Raw genomic sequence first — 17,572 nt, 5'->3', positions numbered from 1 at the left:
ATTTTCCAGTGTAATCTCTTGGACAAATCCTCTGACCTCACGAAACAATTATGAACACACACAGTGTCACAAAGAGCATTGCTACAACATGTCACAACTCGCAGAACTAAAGCCAAGACACATCAAAGCATCTACATGCAGTTATCACAACAGTGGGGTCTACAGGCTGTACCATGCATTCCATGCATTTATAAAACAATAACAAAACAAGGGCACAGGCTGCTCAGCAGTCAGTTGTGCATCACAATCACGCACATTTTTATAACCCATAATATTTGAATGTGTTTCAGTACATATTGCTTCCAACAAGTAAAACCACTTGAACTGAACTATGTATTATTAATTGTTACTTACATTCTTACACATTAGACCTTCAGTTCAGCTTCAGAAGTCCTAGACAATGTGGTTTATTTACAGAGTATTATCAATTAAATTAGTGTTTCTGTATTTTGTAATAGATATTTTATGATAGCTTATTGTATGTAAAATGTCTCTGAAGGCCTAGAAGTCCCTTTGCATTCCCCAGCATATTTGCTGCTTGATTTGCTCGCTCGCCTACATCCATTTGCTGCACAAAATTCCTAGCAGTCTGACCTGCCTACCGTCGGTGTATCACAAAGTGTGGGACGTTCTCAGAAAGAATCAGTAATCACTGAATGAATCAGTGATCACTGAATGATTTTCTCAGAATAAGTAAGGGAAGGCAGGATCACCAGTTTTTACACTCAACCTTTTCAGCTTGCTGGGGTCCCTTGACTTCGCTCGGTCATCTCCCACACTTCTGGAACGCATCTTTAGTGTGGACCGTTGACTCCCAAGACCCGACGAGATGTAGCCCACCACCAGAAAACAGAAAGAGATGAGAGAAACAGAAAATGGTAGTGAGGCAGAAAGCTCAAACAAGGTTATGTAAGTAGAGGAAAGATGGTTGGAAGGAGGAGAGAGTGAGGGGATGGAAGGAAGGAGGCAGGGAAGGGTGGAGAGAGGAAAAGTGCATAAGGGGATCCGCTCGGATAGAGAAGAGGGCAGGTTGATTATGTTTCCGTAAGTGGAATTTAAAGTGAGGGGAAAGTTTCCATTAGCGTGTGAAACAAAAACGCAATTAATTTCAAACCCGATGCCTCAGGGCAGGGAGAGAGCTAACGATGCCAACGCGGCAAGAGGGCCGGCGAAAAAGACCCTGTTAGCCTTTAAACACTGGAGTGAAGGAAACACAGAAAATAGAGAGCAGTGGTTTATAAAGCAAACAGCTCACAGAAACAGTGCAAAAGCAGTGCACCCTGCTATATGAAGGTGACATTAAGGTCCACAGTGGAGCTGGAAAGAATAATCTTATAATAATCTAATAATAATAATAATAATAATTGGTAGTATTATAATAAAAATATTTCAACATTAGGTTTTAAAAAACTATAGGTAGAAACTTTGTCTACTATTTTTTTTGCTACAGTCAAAATACACTGAACATTCACTGGATTGACACCTACCTTGTGTATACACTAATTTTCCATTTTATCAGCTCCACTGACCATACAGGAGTAGTTCTACAATTACAAACTGTAGTCCACCTGTTTCTATGCATACTTTCTTATCCCCATTTCTCCATGTTCTTCTATGGTCAGGACTACCAAAGGGCAGGTATGATTTGGTTGGTGGATCATTCTCAGTCCTGCAGTGACACTAACGTGGTGGTGTGTTAATGTGTGTTGTGGTTGTGCTGGTACAAGTGGATCAGACACAGCAGTGCTGCTGGAGTTATTAAAGCTCTGAGTCACTGCTGGACTGAGAATAGTCCACAAATCAAAAATATCCAGCCGCCAGTGTCCTGTGTCCTCTGATGGACAAGAGGACAACCAGCACAAAGTGTGCAGCAACAGATGAGCTACTGTCTCTGATATTAAATCTAAGGTGGACCAATGACGTAGGTGTCTAAAAGATCGGACTGGACACAGTGTTTAAAAAACAAAATTCAAGCAGCTCTGCAGTGTCTGATCCACTCGTACCAACGGAACACACACTAACACACCACCACCATGCCAGTGTTACTGCAGTAATGAGAACGATCCAGATCATTCCTGTTCTTTATTGGCCTGACCACTGAAGAGCAGGATGAATTAGGGCTAAGGAAGTATGCAGAGAAACAGGTGAACTACAGTTAGACAAATAATACAAAAGTTTGAAATGATTTCATTGCATAACAACTAGTTATGCATACACTTCTCTAAATACTTAGGCCCAAACTTTGTTGTTGCCTTCCAGAGTCCCACTTCATTCCACTGCCATCCCCCACCTTCATTTGTATTTATTATTACAGTTGATTTTGTATCTCATTGCACACACTATATCCTACTGGAACCAAGTCCTCTTCCAAGCCACAATTAAAGCATATCTAAAGCATATAACCTAGCTACTGTTCATGATAGAACAAACTGAAAAGTCTGTTATATTTCCCTCTCCCCTCCCTCACTCACCTGCTCTGGAGGTGTGCCTGCAGCTCTCCCCTGGGCATGGTGTCTGAGCAGAGGTCACTGAAGGGGCAGCTCACAATCAGTTTGTCCAGCAGCTTGCTGACGAGCAGACTTGACTTGCGGCATTTCTGCAGTAAGAGTGGCACACGGTCCACCGGGCAGAAGTCGCTCTCCAACAGGAAGCTGGTCAAACATTCCTGGCAGTAGGTGTGACCGCAGGGCGTATCCAGCGGTCGGATCAGGGGCTGCAGACAGATGTGGCAGAGGAGCTCGTCGTCCACCTCATCCTTGTAGTTATACTCATGGTTCTCATCCAGAAGGTGGCGATGCCCACAGATCTTACATAAGTCCACAAGAGGGGCAGTGGCCTGGACAGCGGTGTCGCCGGTCCACATTGCTTTGGCACCATCTATGGGCATTGCTGTGGCACCATCCACCGGCATTGCCGTAGCACCATCAACTGGCATTGCTGTGGCAGCATCCATTGGCATTGCCATGGCACCATCAATTGCCAAGGCATCATCCATTGGTATTGCCATAGCACCACCCCCAGGCATTGTCATGGCACAATCTAAGGACATTGCCACCGCATCATCCACAGGCATCGCCATAGCACCACCCATTGACATCGCTGCAGAAGCATCCATTGGAATTGCTGTTGTGTTATCCATAGGCATTGCCACAGTTCCATCCATTGGCATTACCAGGGCGACATCTATTAGCATTGCTGTAGCACCATCCCCTGACATTGCTGTAACACTTTCCTCTGCCATCGCCGCGGCACCACCCATTGGCATAGCTGTGGCATCACCAGTGGATATTTCCATTGAGTTTTCAGTTGACATTACCATGGTACCCACTCCTTTAGACAACCCAGTTTCAGCACCAGCGATTCCCATGGCATCTCCTTCATCTTTCCCAGCTTCCATCATGTCAATGGTCGCAATGGCAGGCACTGGTTCCTGCTCACCTACCATGGCATCACCTGCTGCCATCGCCATGGCACCCACTTCTGCCTGATGATCTGAAGCCTGGGTGATTGGTAGTCTGGGTTACCAGGGATCTGTACAAGGGAAACATACAGTGTTGGTGCTGTGGGACAATAAAGATTTTGCAGTAAAGTTAAGTCAAGACACTTGGGCAGGGTTTGGTTGAAAAAGCCAGCACAAAATACTTCTTTTTTTTAATCACTTTACCACTTTTAGATTTTATTTTATTTCTTGGCACAGGGAGTGGTATCGAACGGCTCCTGGAGTCATTTTTCCCCCCCACTTGCAACAGAAATATCAATACTGCACCTGAGGTATCTAATGATACTGGCCACAACGAAAAAGGTGGGGAGAGAATGAGTATAAGACTGAGAGATGGTACCGAATAAAAAAAGTATATATATATAATGAGAGGTGTGTTACACAAGTGGAGAATCTTGGAAATCATTATATTACTAAAGCTCTGCTGATGTTTTAGGACTCCTTTAATAAAATTACACCACTGTGTCCCCATAATACACAAGTGTCACTGCTACATTTTTTCGTGGTTCTACCCGCTCCAGTCTCTGCCCCTCTCACACTCTTGCTGCCTAGCCCCACCTTCTCATTACATATTTCACCATTGTACTCCTAGTCTTGGTGTATTCAGAATCCTCCTGTTCAGTTAATGTTTGTCAGGTCTTTTATATTTTAGGCTTTGTGTTTTTGTGTTGTTATGCTCAGTGTTGTTACTGTCAAAGAACAAAGCCAGATGGCACCCTTCCACTCACTTCCTCGCCTCCATGACAAGCTAATAGACCTGTTCATGGTCCATCTGCCACAACTTTTTTGATGTTGGAAGAATGCTGGCAGAAATCCCATTCATCCTAATGAGAACTTATAATTCTGCAGAGGTGGGTAGCTCAGATCCAGAAACTCATTTCTCTACAAGATTTTGTTCAAACTGTCTGGACACCTACTCTGGGGCAAGGAAGCACTGTAGGTGCAAAATGTAGGTTACTGTAGGTAACTTTCGGGACCTGAACAAACCAACTCCGGCTTGTCTTAAATTTGAGTGTGTTGAGTAATACCTACAGTGTTTTCTGCTATATCCCACAACGACAATGTGATTTTTAACAAAGGCAAAAGGGTGTGTGGGGAATATTTTGTCTGAAAAATGCAAAAATAAAATGAGTGTTATGATGTCACTACAAAAAAAATTGTGGTAGTCTGATATGAATTTACATGCTTTAACATAAACTGTTCTATTTTCAATTTCTTTTCCAATTTCTCATGAGTCATTTTCTCACTTTAGACTGGACTTCCACTAGGTCTGACCCAAAAGCTGTTGAGCTGCCTAAGTAGGCACTGACTATGTAGATAGCTGTTTAAGTCAGCTTTTTAGTTATTCTAATGGTTGCCTATCCTCATGAGGCAGATTATTGAGACGCTCTAGTTAGAAAGTGATTGGGTCACAGCTTGTTCCCACCCACTGCACCCGAACGGTGTTTATTTACCTCAGCCGATAATGGTGCTAATGATTTTACTTTTCTTGTTTTTAATCACAATTTTAATTATTTTTGGTCTGGGAGAAGAGTGAAATTGATGGTAGTTGTGTTTGTGTTGCATCATGGGATTACCTTCACAGCAGAGAAATGTTTTGATGGTGTCTTAAAATTCAGCGAGATTAAGGTATCTCAGTAGGCAGTGTATTTAATGTGTCTAAGAATTGGGACAGCCTATGTGTGCACATTATGACATAAAATGCTTTCTATGTAGACAGCTCACTAGGTTTTTGGACAGATCTACTGTGTAGCTTGTCCAACCTGGCAACAGTTGCTAAGAAGAATTTATGGGTGGACCATGGATAGGCCTATTCCTATCATGAGATTTACAACAATGGATTTAGGACAACTTCGCTGTAAATTAATTCACTTCCATTGGCACTATAACCTGTCCAGCTCATGTCTGGATATGAAGGTCTGTGGTGAAGACACACACACACACACACACACACACACACACTATCAGGGTGGGTTAAGTGGGTGTATTATATAATCGAGAGGGGAATGTTATGAGTTATGACAGTCATAAAAGCTTGTCTGCAGGGTGTCTCGCTGAACACCACTCACCATATATGCTCCCATGTGTGTGTGCGTGTGCGCCTGCCTGCCACGATTTAGCAACCGAACTTTGTTCTCTGCAACATCATAATCTTGCTGAGAATGACTTCAGAATGCAGTTAACTAATCATCCAGTGCCCTGTACTGCAGTTCAGAGCTTTCAGTTGGATCAAGAGACTAACTGCAGGCAAAACTCTCAACTATATAGTGCAGGGAATCTTCATGAATAGAACTGGGACATTTCTGCAGGGCTTGGCATATATATATATATATATATATACACACACACACACACACACCAGCAAAACAGACTTTAACTTCATATGTGTACATCATTTCTATATAAATAAAATATAGCGTAATGTTACAGTTTTGTCTTTTGGTTCAGATGTCAGCCTCTAGAGACTGTAACACTTATATTCAGTGAGAACAAGTGGAACAAACTTGAAATAAAAAACAAGATTCAAAACTGTCCAAAAATAAAAGTAAGAATCACTGAGAGAATCCTAAACTCTAAAGTAAAACCTCCCTCACCTCAGAGCAAGGAGAAGAATCATTGAAAGGAACCAATACTCTAAAGGAGTAACCCTATCAGAGCAAAAGGAATGGACTGAAGGAGAACCATTCTCCTCCGGTCAGAACCAGGTAGCAGAACTCTACCACACACAGAGCAGAATGAATAATGCATATTCACAACATCAATTATGTGTACATTCACTGATAACTGTTTCTGACATTAGCCGGTATTTTATTAACAATTTTGTTTATTTATTTACATTTTTTTGGTCACCCTGGAGGGGGCGCTAGTCTTTTGCAGGACAACACCCATTCACTCTTACACTCACACCTATGAACACTTCTGAGTCACCAGTCCTCCTGCCAAAGTGTGTTTTTGGACCCTGGGAGGAAAACGGAGCATTATTATATTTATATATATATATATGTTATACAGTCTGTTCTTATAAAGTTTTATACAAAAACATTGTGTGGCAGCTGAAAGAGTTGAGTCTAGTGCCAAATGTCCATATTTGTGGTTCTTAATATTTCAGAAATTCATCAGGGTTGCTATTGCTGTCTGTGGGATGGTTGCTAATGCAGTCCAGGACTTTTTCACCAGATATAAAAGTAAACCAAAGTATGCATCCATTCATTTAAAGCTCCTTATATAAATTCCAGTAAGTTAATTGTGATTTGGGCAGCATGGTGGCGCAGCAGGTAGTGTTGCAGTCACACAGCTCCAGGGACCTAGGGGTTGTGGGTTCAATTCCTGCTCAGGGTGACTGTCTGTGAGGAGTTTGGTGTGTTCTCCATGTGTCCACGTGGGTTTCCACCGGGTGCTCCAATTTCCTCCCACGGTCCAAAATCACACGATGGTAGCGACTCAAAAGTATCCATAGGTGCGAGTGTGTGTCGCCCTGTGAAGGACTGGTGCCCCCTCCAGGGTGTGTTCCTGTCTTGCGCCCAGTGATTCCAGGTAGGCTCTGGACCCATCGTGACCCTGAACTGGATAAGCAGTTACAGATGGATGATTGAAGGAATAAATTAACACTATTAGACTTAACACTAAAAGAATGTGAGTCAAAAAAATATCCAAATTTATGAAGGCAAATAACTGTATCTCTAAATGTATACATGTTATATGGGTTGAAATATATGACTTACATTTGGCAACAATTCTATTAATTTTCTTAAGGTTAAAATCATGTTCATATTTGAATAAAAAACATTCAGCTGGAGATAGCACCCATTCAGTACCAGCTTTAAATCCTCAGTGAATAGCAATAGCCAATGTAACAAGTCTGTAACAAACCAACCCTGGAATAGCACACCCTCACAATATGTTTTGTTAAGTTATTAAGTGAGTATTTCTTTTGGTGGTATGGTATTATTTTGGTTTCCTTCTCCTGTGAAGTTGATTTGGAGTATTGGTCAGTATCTCTGGGTGCAGAAAAGTGGTTTGTAACATCTCTACTTTAAGTGCTATAGTTTTGAACACTTGCATGAGCAGTAGGAACCTCTGGTGTCTTTGTAATTCAGTAGCAACACTTGGATATGTCACACTGCTAAGTCAACCTTGCTTGAGTGGATTTTAAATAAATGACCTTTTCACTGTGTGTGTGTGTGTGTGTGGTGGGGGGGAATTTGTACTTGCAAGACCACTAACGTGCATCCCCCTAACACCTATACATGTGCAGAAGCCATATAAAAAACTAAACCCAAAAACACCAATAACACAACAACAAACACAACACAACTCACTACCTCTATCTCTTCTGTTTTCCCTCAGAATTGTTCTGTTGTTGAATCTGTTTATGTTCTTTTGACCAGAGTGTAATTCAAAGCCCATAGTTTGAATTACATAGTATAACAAAGGCCTGAGCTCTTGACATTTGGGCCAACATCTGACATGGCTTTGTTTATCTATTTCCATGTACAAATGAATGTTTACTGCACGCAATGGAACACTACATGGCAGATGTGCCCAAAAGATGACATGCAACTGGTCGTCCATGACCCATCTGGTGAGTTTAGGCTCTGATCTACAGCAGTCAACCTGAAATCGAAATATACCTTGTACTTACCAACAAGCTCATGTCTGTAAATGGTAAATATTGGGGCTTTACTGTGGGATTTCACTGGCATTCAATCATGAGAACTTTAGTGAGGTAAAGAAAAACTCTCCCAGGTGGAATAGGACTGTTCTACACTTCAGACAACACAGTGTAGACTTGGTGACCATCTTCATATGCGCAATTGCTTTGGAAGGTAGTTAACTGTCTTACTAACCAAATAATAGTTACAAAATAGTAACATTTCTTTGCTTGATGCTCATGCTGACTGATCCCTCCCCAGTGCAGTTCTGTAACCGAGCTGCTGGTTCTGTACTACTGTGATAAGCTGGAGCTTGTCTCATAAGGGGAAGGGGGAAAAAAAAAACATTCCACATCTCTCCTGAGGCTCTGAACTCTCCCCAGTTTAGGTGCTAGCAAGGGATTATGGGTAAAGACCAAAGGCCCTGGGGTGTCCTGCTGGACCACGTGACTGCATACAGTTGATAAATAATTACAGGGATATGATGTTAATGATTAATGCTGCAACCAAGGAAATTATGGATATTAATGAGCTGAACGTCAGGTTACAATAACACGCTCTAATGAAGTAACCAGTGTTGGGGGGTGGGGGTGGAAACAGACACACATACAGAGTGAAACGGTAAAAGACATGAAGAGGGAGAGTGAGAGAGAAAGAGAAACAGAGCATGTATTTTTCAATAAGTGCAAGTCATGGCACATTCTCAGATACGCCCAAATATTTAATTCCACATACACTGGAAAGGGAAATATTTCCATGAATACATACATGTAAACACACACACACCCCACAGTAAGGTCAGAAAGGTAACTTTCCTAATGTATTCTGTTACAGATTACTGATTACCTGATTAAGAGAGCAGTAATATAATCCGCAGGATTACACAATCTCAGTAATGTATTCTGATTACTTTCCATTACCTTTCAGCCACTTTCCACTCAAAGGCTGGAGATTAAAGTATTAGCTATTTTTCTACTTCAATTCCTGAAAACCTTTTTAGTGGAGGTCAGGTCGCGATTCCATCAGTATTCTACAGCAGCGCTCCAAAATAATGAAGCACATCTACTTTATTACTGGAGCTTAATAGATTTTTAAGGATTTTCGCTTTAGTCGGGTAATCCTGGGTTTGCAGTGTACTATATTTTGAAGGGGGGGAAAACTATAACAAAACAAATAAAAGCCTTAATGTTAAGACTCTGTACACTATGTCTGCACATCCTTATATGGAGCAAAATCTAATATAAAGGGGAGGTACTATACCCTTATCCCACAATTTATCAATGTTCACCGGGTTCTTAATAAATTCTGTCAGATACTTTGGTAAAAATACTACAAGGTTTCAGCACCTGTTCTTTGTTCTCTCATTTCTCTGCTACTATTTTTTAAATTTATTATTATATTTTTATATTTATTTATATAATTTTATAATATAAGTATTATTATAGGGCGGCACGGTGGTGCAGCAGGTAGTGTAGCAGTCACACAGCTCCAGGGACCTGGAGGTTGTGGGTTCGATTCCCGCTCCAGGTGACTTGTCTGTGAGGAGTTGGAGTGTTCTCCCCGTGTCTGCGTGGGTTTCCTACGAGTGCTCCGGTTTCCTCCCACAGTCCAAAAACACACGTTGGTAGGTGGATTGGCAACTCCAAAATGTCTGCAGGTGTGTGTGTGTGTGTCTCTGTTGCCCTGTGAAGGACTGGCACCCCCTCCAGGGTGTATTCCTGCCTTGCACCCAATTATTCCAGGTAGGCTCTGATAATGAATGAATGAATATTATTATATAAATAAATATTATTTTTCTATTTAGATTTATTATTTTTATTTTTATTATTCGTTCTCCTTTCTGGTGATGTCGGTTTTACACATTTTAAATATTGCTTTTTAGTAAGAAAAAAAAATCGACATAAGCATTGCAGTTTTTTTGAGTTGTGTATTTATGAGTAAGGAGTAAGTCTTCAAAAAGGCATTTACTCTACACAGCGACATCACATGAAACACAAGGATAATTCTAAAGTCTCAGTACTTGATGTAGGAAGTGAAGCAAATTCAGAACAGCTCATTTTATTCCATGTTTTCAGACTACAAGAGATTTACAAGAGATTGTTTTATTTCAGTGCGTGGGTTGGTAAGAGTTCCTTTTAAGGTAGGTGACAGATACTTTGTTAACTATCAGTGATTGAACTTCTGAATTTCCAAATCTTGTAAATTGGGATTGCCTTCACTTCATCGTTGGCATACCAACATGGCTGCCAGCACCATCAGCAATGGTAAAGTGGTTAAACTTTAACACTGATCATAACTCTGTGCTATTTTGGGACAGTGAAAATTTCAGTGTTATCTCATATCACTAAAGTTAGTTGGCTTGTCGCCACTCTCCATGGCAAGAACACTGCTTTTCTGATCTCCACCTTCACCTATTAATCTAGTCAGGCAAGTTAAAATACACATTCAAAAGTATTTTATTTTTCTTTGAATCCATACTCAATAATTAGCATTTGTTGTAGATGCAGGTGTTTAAATCTTCCCACACAGCTTATATAATCTTTATAAAAATGCATTGGCCAATAGAGCTGCTGCATCGGAGCCTAATCTCACCATGCCTAGTGGCAAGTAGCAACTAGAGGAGTACAAAACACCCTCCAGCATTGGGCTATAAAAAAGTGGAGCAGTGTTCTTTGCAGTGATGAAACAATTGTGATCAGTACCTGACCTTGTTGCCAAAGGTCATCAAGACATCACAGAAATGTTCCAACTACAACAAGAGACTCACAATGTAGTGGTTCTAGTGTTAATTATAAGACTGATCTGGTATTACTGAATAACCTCTGACAGAAAATTATGCCAACAAAAGTGAACAAAACAAACCTCTCTTTAAAATCAGCTTTATGGGAAATGGTAGTTTGAATAATAAAAGCTGTTAGTATCATTGGTTCAACCATGACTTTGACAGCTGCATTAATGAAGAAATTCAAAAACACAGAAGAACTGGTATTGTGACCACTCTAGCCGGAGGCGGCATTGCTCACGTTACACAGGTACAGGCCAGTTTCCCTGCTTCCACAACACCAGCAACTGACTCTTCACAACAAACTCTTCTCTGAGTTTGGAAACTGTGGATTGCACAGGAATACCAGGCAGTTTGATTTAAAGATATTCCCTCCACTATTAATTCTTAGGCAAATGTTGAAGCAGGTTTTGGGCACAACTGTGTGTTTCTTGAAATGAATTCAAGAAAGAGATTAGGGACTTACTGTACCAGAAGCATGTAGCTTTAAAATTATACTGATGATGTTCATTATTTATTGAGAGTGCCTGAATGTAATCTTGCAATTTTTTCAAATGTGCCTTTCGTGGCTATGCAGTTTAGTCACTAACACACACACACACACACACACAGAAGACATGAGCATTAGAATTCATGAGTGTGTGCCTGGGTGATGTATCCACATAAGTAGTTTACATCAAAGAAACATATAGTGGAGCATATGGGGAGTTATATAAGAGTTAGAATATATATAGAATGCGTCCTCTCTCTTCTTCTTCTCTCTCTCTCTCTCTCTCTCTCTCTCTCTCTCTTTCTCTCTCTCTCTCTCTCTCTCTCTCTCTCTCTCTTTCTCTGCTTTGAGTTTGAGCTCTGAGGTGGTTTATATATCAGGGATTTGATCACAGCGAGGCCTAGAGTGCAACCACATGCATGTATTAGGTTCCACTGTAATTTGCTGAAAGTGACTGTCATTGTAATAAAGAAGACGGTGTCATTCCTAGACCAAGTTCCTAGACCACCAGCTCATATCACTGAGGTAACAGCAATGTCCATAATTAAAATTTAGCATAAATAAGGCCTCATGCACAATCTCTCTTAATAGTAGAGCAGGCATTCACAGAAAATGATTAGGTCCATCCAGTGAAGAGCTTTCATTCTCAAAAATATATTAATGTGATTTGTAAGGAGTCTTCTAAAGGAAAGTGAAAGTATATCAGGGCTTTGATGAGCTCCTAAGTGAGTCTTAGTTTATACACAGGAAAAAAATAAAAGTCTTCACATTATTAAGTTTCTCAACACTCACAAACCTCAATATTATTTACCAAACTGACTTTTTACAGGTGCGTTAAATCCATTGAAAATATATCTTTAATATGTTAAGTCAATCAGAGTGGTTTGATGTGAAATGGTCAATTTTAAAAATCCATTTAGAACTGTTTACAGTGGTGATGACTGGAAGTGGATGTCTGAAAAGCTTTTAGTGGCCATACACACTTCAGATGTACTTTAAGGTAAAAATATTCCCCAAAGAAATATTTTCAGACTCACCACCATTTTATTATTGTCAGCAATGCCTATCAAAGCTCGCGGGTAGGTTCCCTGATTGTGTTGGATGCTAAATAATTACTATATTTGCACTGGCAACATTATAACCCTTGGCTCCTGTCACTGAAATTGTGAATTTGTCAGAAAATGTCTGTATGGTTAATACAATTAATGATATTGTGTTATACCGATGCTGGAGAAATCTAGTTCTCAGGTTTTCTATGGTGTATATGTGCCCCAAAACACACTTTGGCACCTGTAAGAGTGTAGAGTGTAGGTTTCAGGCTCTATGTCTTAGTCCTGAAGTGATGAGGGAAAGTTACATAGTGATAGATTAGTTGACAGAATCATTTGTTGACAGTAGAGAAAAGGTCCATAACTTTATCAGACTTACAGTTTCAGTTATTCTTTCCTCTGCTGTGTCCACAAAACCCTCTTCTGCACAGGTAATCCTACAATCCTAGAGTCTACTGCCAAGAGAGAGAGACAGAGAGAGAGAGAGAGAGAGAGAGAGAGCGAAAGAGAAAGAGACCGTGCGTTCAATAGATCCTCAGGTTTTTTCCCCTCCACAGAGTGTGATTCTCAAGTTTCATAGGATCCACTGTGATTTGCCTACATCTGTGGCAGGAAGAGTCCCGGCAGAGCTAAGCACAGCTCGACCTCTCTTTCTCGCTGTCTGTCGGTGCTGCTACAGAACTCTCTCACACACACACAAACACACCTGATTCAGGAAGTCTCTATGTGAGGAGGTGGAGTCTCAGTGGAGCGCAGGTAAATATGAGAACTGCCCAAACCTGCTCCAGCCAGTAGTAGTAAGGGAACTGTACTTTTCCAACAGATATAGCTTTGCTGTGATCTTTAAATGTAATTGTTTTAACATATATATTTACATATAGATTCTTGGAATACCACTAGTGAAAGGCTTCCATTTTACAAAATTAAACGTTGACTTTAGTCTTTCATTAAGAAGATAAGGGGAAAAACTCCTAACTCCTGTGTGTGGTGTGCTTTTATTTTACATACTTTCTAACTTTTCTGTTTTTCCAGCACCAGCTGCTGAAATTTGCTCTCTTAGAAATGAGTTTTTATTGTCAACGTGTGTCAGGCTGTGCTGAGCTGAACTGCACAGAGCAGAAAACCCTTCACTCATGAGGCTCACACAGCCCAACAGTGCAGTCACTGTCAGGTCTAGGGCAGCGGTGTAAAGAGATGGGATCTAGCTCTGGGTCTTGTTCATGAGTGATGGGAAAAGGGATCATGAGATTTCCCACAGTTTAGGTGCAGTGGCTACAGTAATGTGGCCATTATATTAGAGAGTAGTGGTGAAGAGGGAGCTGAGCCATGAACCACAGCTCTCGATTTACCAGTCAATCTACGTCCTCATCCTCACCTATGGTCAAGAGCTTTGGGAAATGACTGAAAAAACGAGATTGAGGATACAAAGGCTGAAATGAGTTTCCCTTGGTGGGTGGTTAGGTATAAACTCTGTGATAACGTGAAGAGCTCTGCAGAGTGGAGCTGCTGCTCTTTCACATAAAGGGGAGCCAGATGAGGTAGTTCAGACATTTGATTTGAATTGCCCCTGGGCACCTTCCAAGGGGAGTTAGAGGAAGCTTGTGGGGGGCCAGAACTAGCCTTTCCATGCTTTCCCTGGGGACACCACAACCCTTAAATAGATTATGTGAAGAAGATGATACTGATATTGAACACTTCTTCATTTTAACTTAACCATAATATGTCATTCTACCTAAATAAATAAATAAATACATAAATAAATAAAAATCCATTAATAACAGAAAAGTTTAAAATAAGAAAAGGACAGTATCTTTGATGTGAAGCACTAAATTGCACTCGCTTGTGGAGCAGTTCCTAAACCAGAGTCATTATTTTCTGCGTGTGAGTGAGCAGGTGTATGAGTTAATAGCTAGGTCTAGCAATGACATTCTGTGCTGTCAGGTTCAAGTCTAAATTTCTGACCTTTTTCTGCTTGTTTTGGTGTCAACAAATGATAAAATCAGCAAGGAATGCTAAGGATGTCCTTTTTTTCCACCGAACAAGACTCTACACATCAGCATACTTTTTCATCCAATCTGGAGCAAGGTAATGTGTCCACTTGTACTGATTGTTTAACAAGTGTGGACAATTGTTTTAGTTTTAAAATTCTACTTCAACAATTTTTAAGATTAAAGGATTAAAGTGTCTATGGCATTGTGTACTCAAAGTACACAAAGTATTTTATTTTCTATTTAAAAAGATGTAGGTAACAAATGTAGGTTTTGGTTCACAAATCCTCATGACATCTAGAAATGGGCATTACACACCTTTTAAAGCCTTTTATAAGGAAATGGCAGTTATCATAACAATATCCAGGGCGAAACTGACTATAGTTGTCATGGCGGAAACACTAATGACCCAACCCCTGGACCCTGCGAAACTCCAGACCTCTTCTATAGATGTAATTGTAGGTCTATGCCAGCTGTTACAAATAGACTCATGGAGGTGTGATGTAGTCTCATAAACAATGACCTACAGAAAAGTGTCACCACATTATGTTATGACAGGATAACACTATCCACACTGCGTATTTCCCTCTGGAAACGTGACTAAGGTGTAACCTTTAAGGTACATTATTGTGTCTCAAGGCCACTTTTCTATCTTTGAGTGTACATTTACAGTGTTGTGCATTTGATAACAAAACTGTACCCTTTTCTCATAGTGTAAAGGTTACAATAAATGGCCTTATGTTATTACTCTTCACATAGACATGCATATAGGTTTACCTCTTCTTTCCCTACAGGGATTTTACTGCAAGCTTTGACATGTCAGTAGACCAGGGAGCAGCTAAACTAGAACAAATTACAAAGAGCTCTATACACTGCACCGGTATCCATATCAGACCCTGAGAACAAATACACAATGCTGTTCTTACAGAGAGGGAGAAGGAGAGAGCTTGGTTGTTTACAGGGATTATGACGTTTCCTGGTTTAGCGCTTGAAGTGGTTACTCCAGTCTCTGACTAAACTTTTGTTAAACTGTATCATGTTCCCGCACAAGGCCAGGTGTGTGTGTTTGTGTGTGTGCTGACAGAGAAATGACGCATTAATGTGACAAACTTATCTGTCATTTACCGTAGCTGGGTTTTATTATATTTTTTGTTGTGTGAGAAAGAAATGGCAGAAACACAGTTCAGTATTTCTTTCAGCTGATTATGTATGAATAACAAGGTTGAATCTCTACTTAAATATCTAGAGTGCTCAAAAACAAGATTACCAGTGTTTCCTTAAAAGTGATGTTCATGATTTAAAAAATATATATATATATATATATATAAATTCTGACATATATTTCCTCACCATTGGCTGCTCTCCAGTTTGTTTGTGTGCTCAAAACTTGTTTAATGTGTCTCTAATGTGTTTACGAAGCCCCAGTGTCATTAAATGAATAAAAATAATAAATTGTCTAGGCTATCGCTCTCTGCTCTCAGCAGCTAAATGCTATGAGGATGTTTGTAGACAATGAAGATATTTTCAAACATTAAAACGCATGAACTGAGATGAGGATATTGCTCTATTCCTGCTCCATATGTGGGTAATATTGACTTGTTTTTTTGCTGTAGGTGGAACTGACTCGCTAACTTCATTAATGTAAACACATATTTAAAGTGCGTACAACTAAACAACTCAAGTCACAAATAGGTTTCTTTGGTAAACCCCATTTCCAGAAATGCAGTATACAATTTTAATAAAAAACATTAGTGTGCAAATCATTTAAATTCTGACTTTCATCAGTTAAAAAAAACAAAACATTTAGAATGTTTAAACAGATACATCTATACATATATTAATTTATTCATTCATTTTCTGCAACTGCTTTATTCTACAAAAAAAACAAAAAAAAACAAAAAAAAAAACAATATGCTCGTTTTGACTTTGATGCAAACAACCCATTTCAGACAGGCATGTTTACCACGCTGTTGCATCACCACTTTTAACAACACTCTAGTGGCGCTATGCCACCACAGGGCTTTGGCTCATCTCGATCTTTTATATATATATATATAAAATATGTAGGTATTTACAATACCTATTCATGGTCCATAGGTGGGTAATATTGACTTATGTTTGCTGTTTTGGATTACTTAAGTTGAAACTGATGCCAAATTGGGGAGACAGCTAGCTATATGAAAGGAAACACAGACCAAAAGTTTAAGAAATCTAAACAACTTGAGTAACATATGAGTTTCTGTGGTAAATCGAACAGTGAATAAAAACCTTCAGTCTCAGCCATATGCAAACAACACCCACTTTTCTCCCTCAACAAACATAAGACTTTAAAGACAAAGAGCTTCTGAAAGTCTAAAAACGAGTGAACATCACTTCCCCACAAATATTGATATTGCCTTTAAACAGAAAACATGATTGTCAATTTCTGGTAGATAATTGGCAACAAAGTTTTGATCTTTCTGCCCTTAACTCTGCCTCTCTGCATCTGGACATTACTACATTTAACAACCTTTCACAACCATTAATTGTACCTCATGTCTTCTAGTTCATAATTAATGTCATTCTGCCTCCAACCTTCTTTACTATTTCACTGCTTTTTACGTTAACATATCTGTCTGCCCTCTTACTGCATCTTACCAGATTTGTTCTACCTCTAACTGTCTCTAAATTTTTCACACTGCTTTTTCACTGATTGTCACTGCTGTTTAGACCCGGTCTGGCAGCATGTTGACTACAGCAGGCAGGCCTTAAGCATACACTAATGCAGAGTATAGACTGTGGTATTTTATGGCAGGTTATACTAGAAATTCTCACCTCTTCCAACTGAATTATGCTGACCTCATGAGTAGTCAAACCAGATAAATAACTCAGATTAAGGACAGTAGATTTATATATAAGAGCATATTGTGATTGTTTTCTGTCTGCTGTCTATTGATATGTGATTGGGTGAGTGTTCAACCTACATAATTCATACAGTATGTTGTTGCTTTGTATTGGGTTTTCACCGTAGATTTCTCTGTATATGGAAATTCTTAGCTCATTATGTCTACTAAAATATCTTAATCTGACCGAATTTTAAGGCAGTACCGAACCCCAGTACCGCAACGCCAGA

General features: G+C 39.9%; 1 protein-coding gene across 2 annotated transcripts in view; it reads right to left on the bottom strand.

Moving 5' to 3' along the window:
• lnx1 (ligand of numb-protein X 1) overlaps positions 1–13,142 on the bottom strand; it is a 68,528-nt gene extending 55,386 nt beyond the window's left edge. For both annotated transcript variants that reach the window (XM_066677675.1, XM_066677676.1), the window contains exons 1-2: positions 12,852–13,142; positions 2,472–3,531 (exon numbers count right to left, since the gene is read on the bottom strand). In XM_066677675.1, the coding sequence (XP_066533772.1) occupies positions 2,472–3,469 (998 nt within the window). In that variant the 5' untranslated portion in view covers positions 3,470–3,531; positions 12,852–13,142. The remainder of the gene's footprint in view (positions 1–2,471; positions 3,532–12,851) is intronic.
• Between the last annotated feature and the right edge of the window lie 4,430 nt (positions 13,143–17,572).

Source organism: Hoplias malabaricus, chromosome 7 (assembly GCF_029633855.1).
Source record: "Hoplias malabaricus isolate fHopMal1 chromosome 7, fHopMal1.hap1, whole genome shotgun sequence".
In the NCBI taxonomy this organism is placed as follows: Eukaryota; Metazoa; Chordata; class Actinopteri; order Characiformes; family Erythrinidae; genus Hoplias; species Hoplias malabaricus.
Note: the sequence above shows the minus strand (reverse complement) of the source record. Positions and strands in the feature narration are given on the sequence as shown.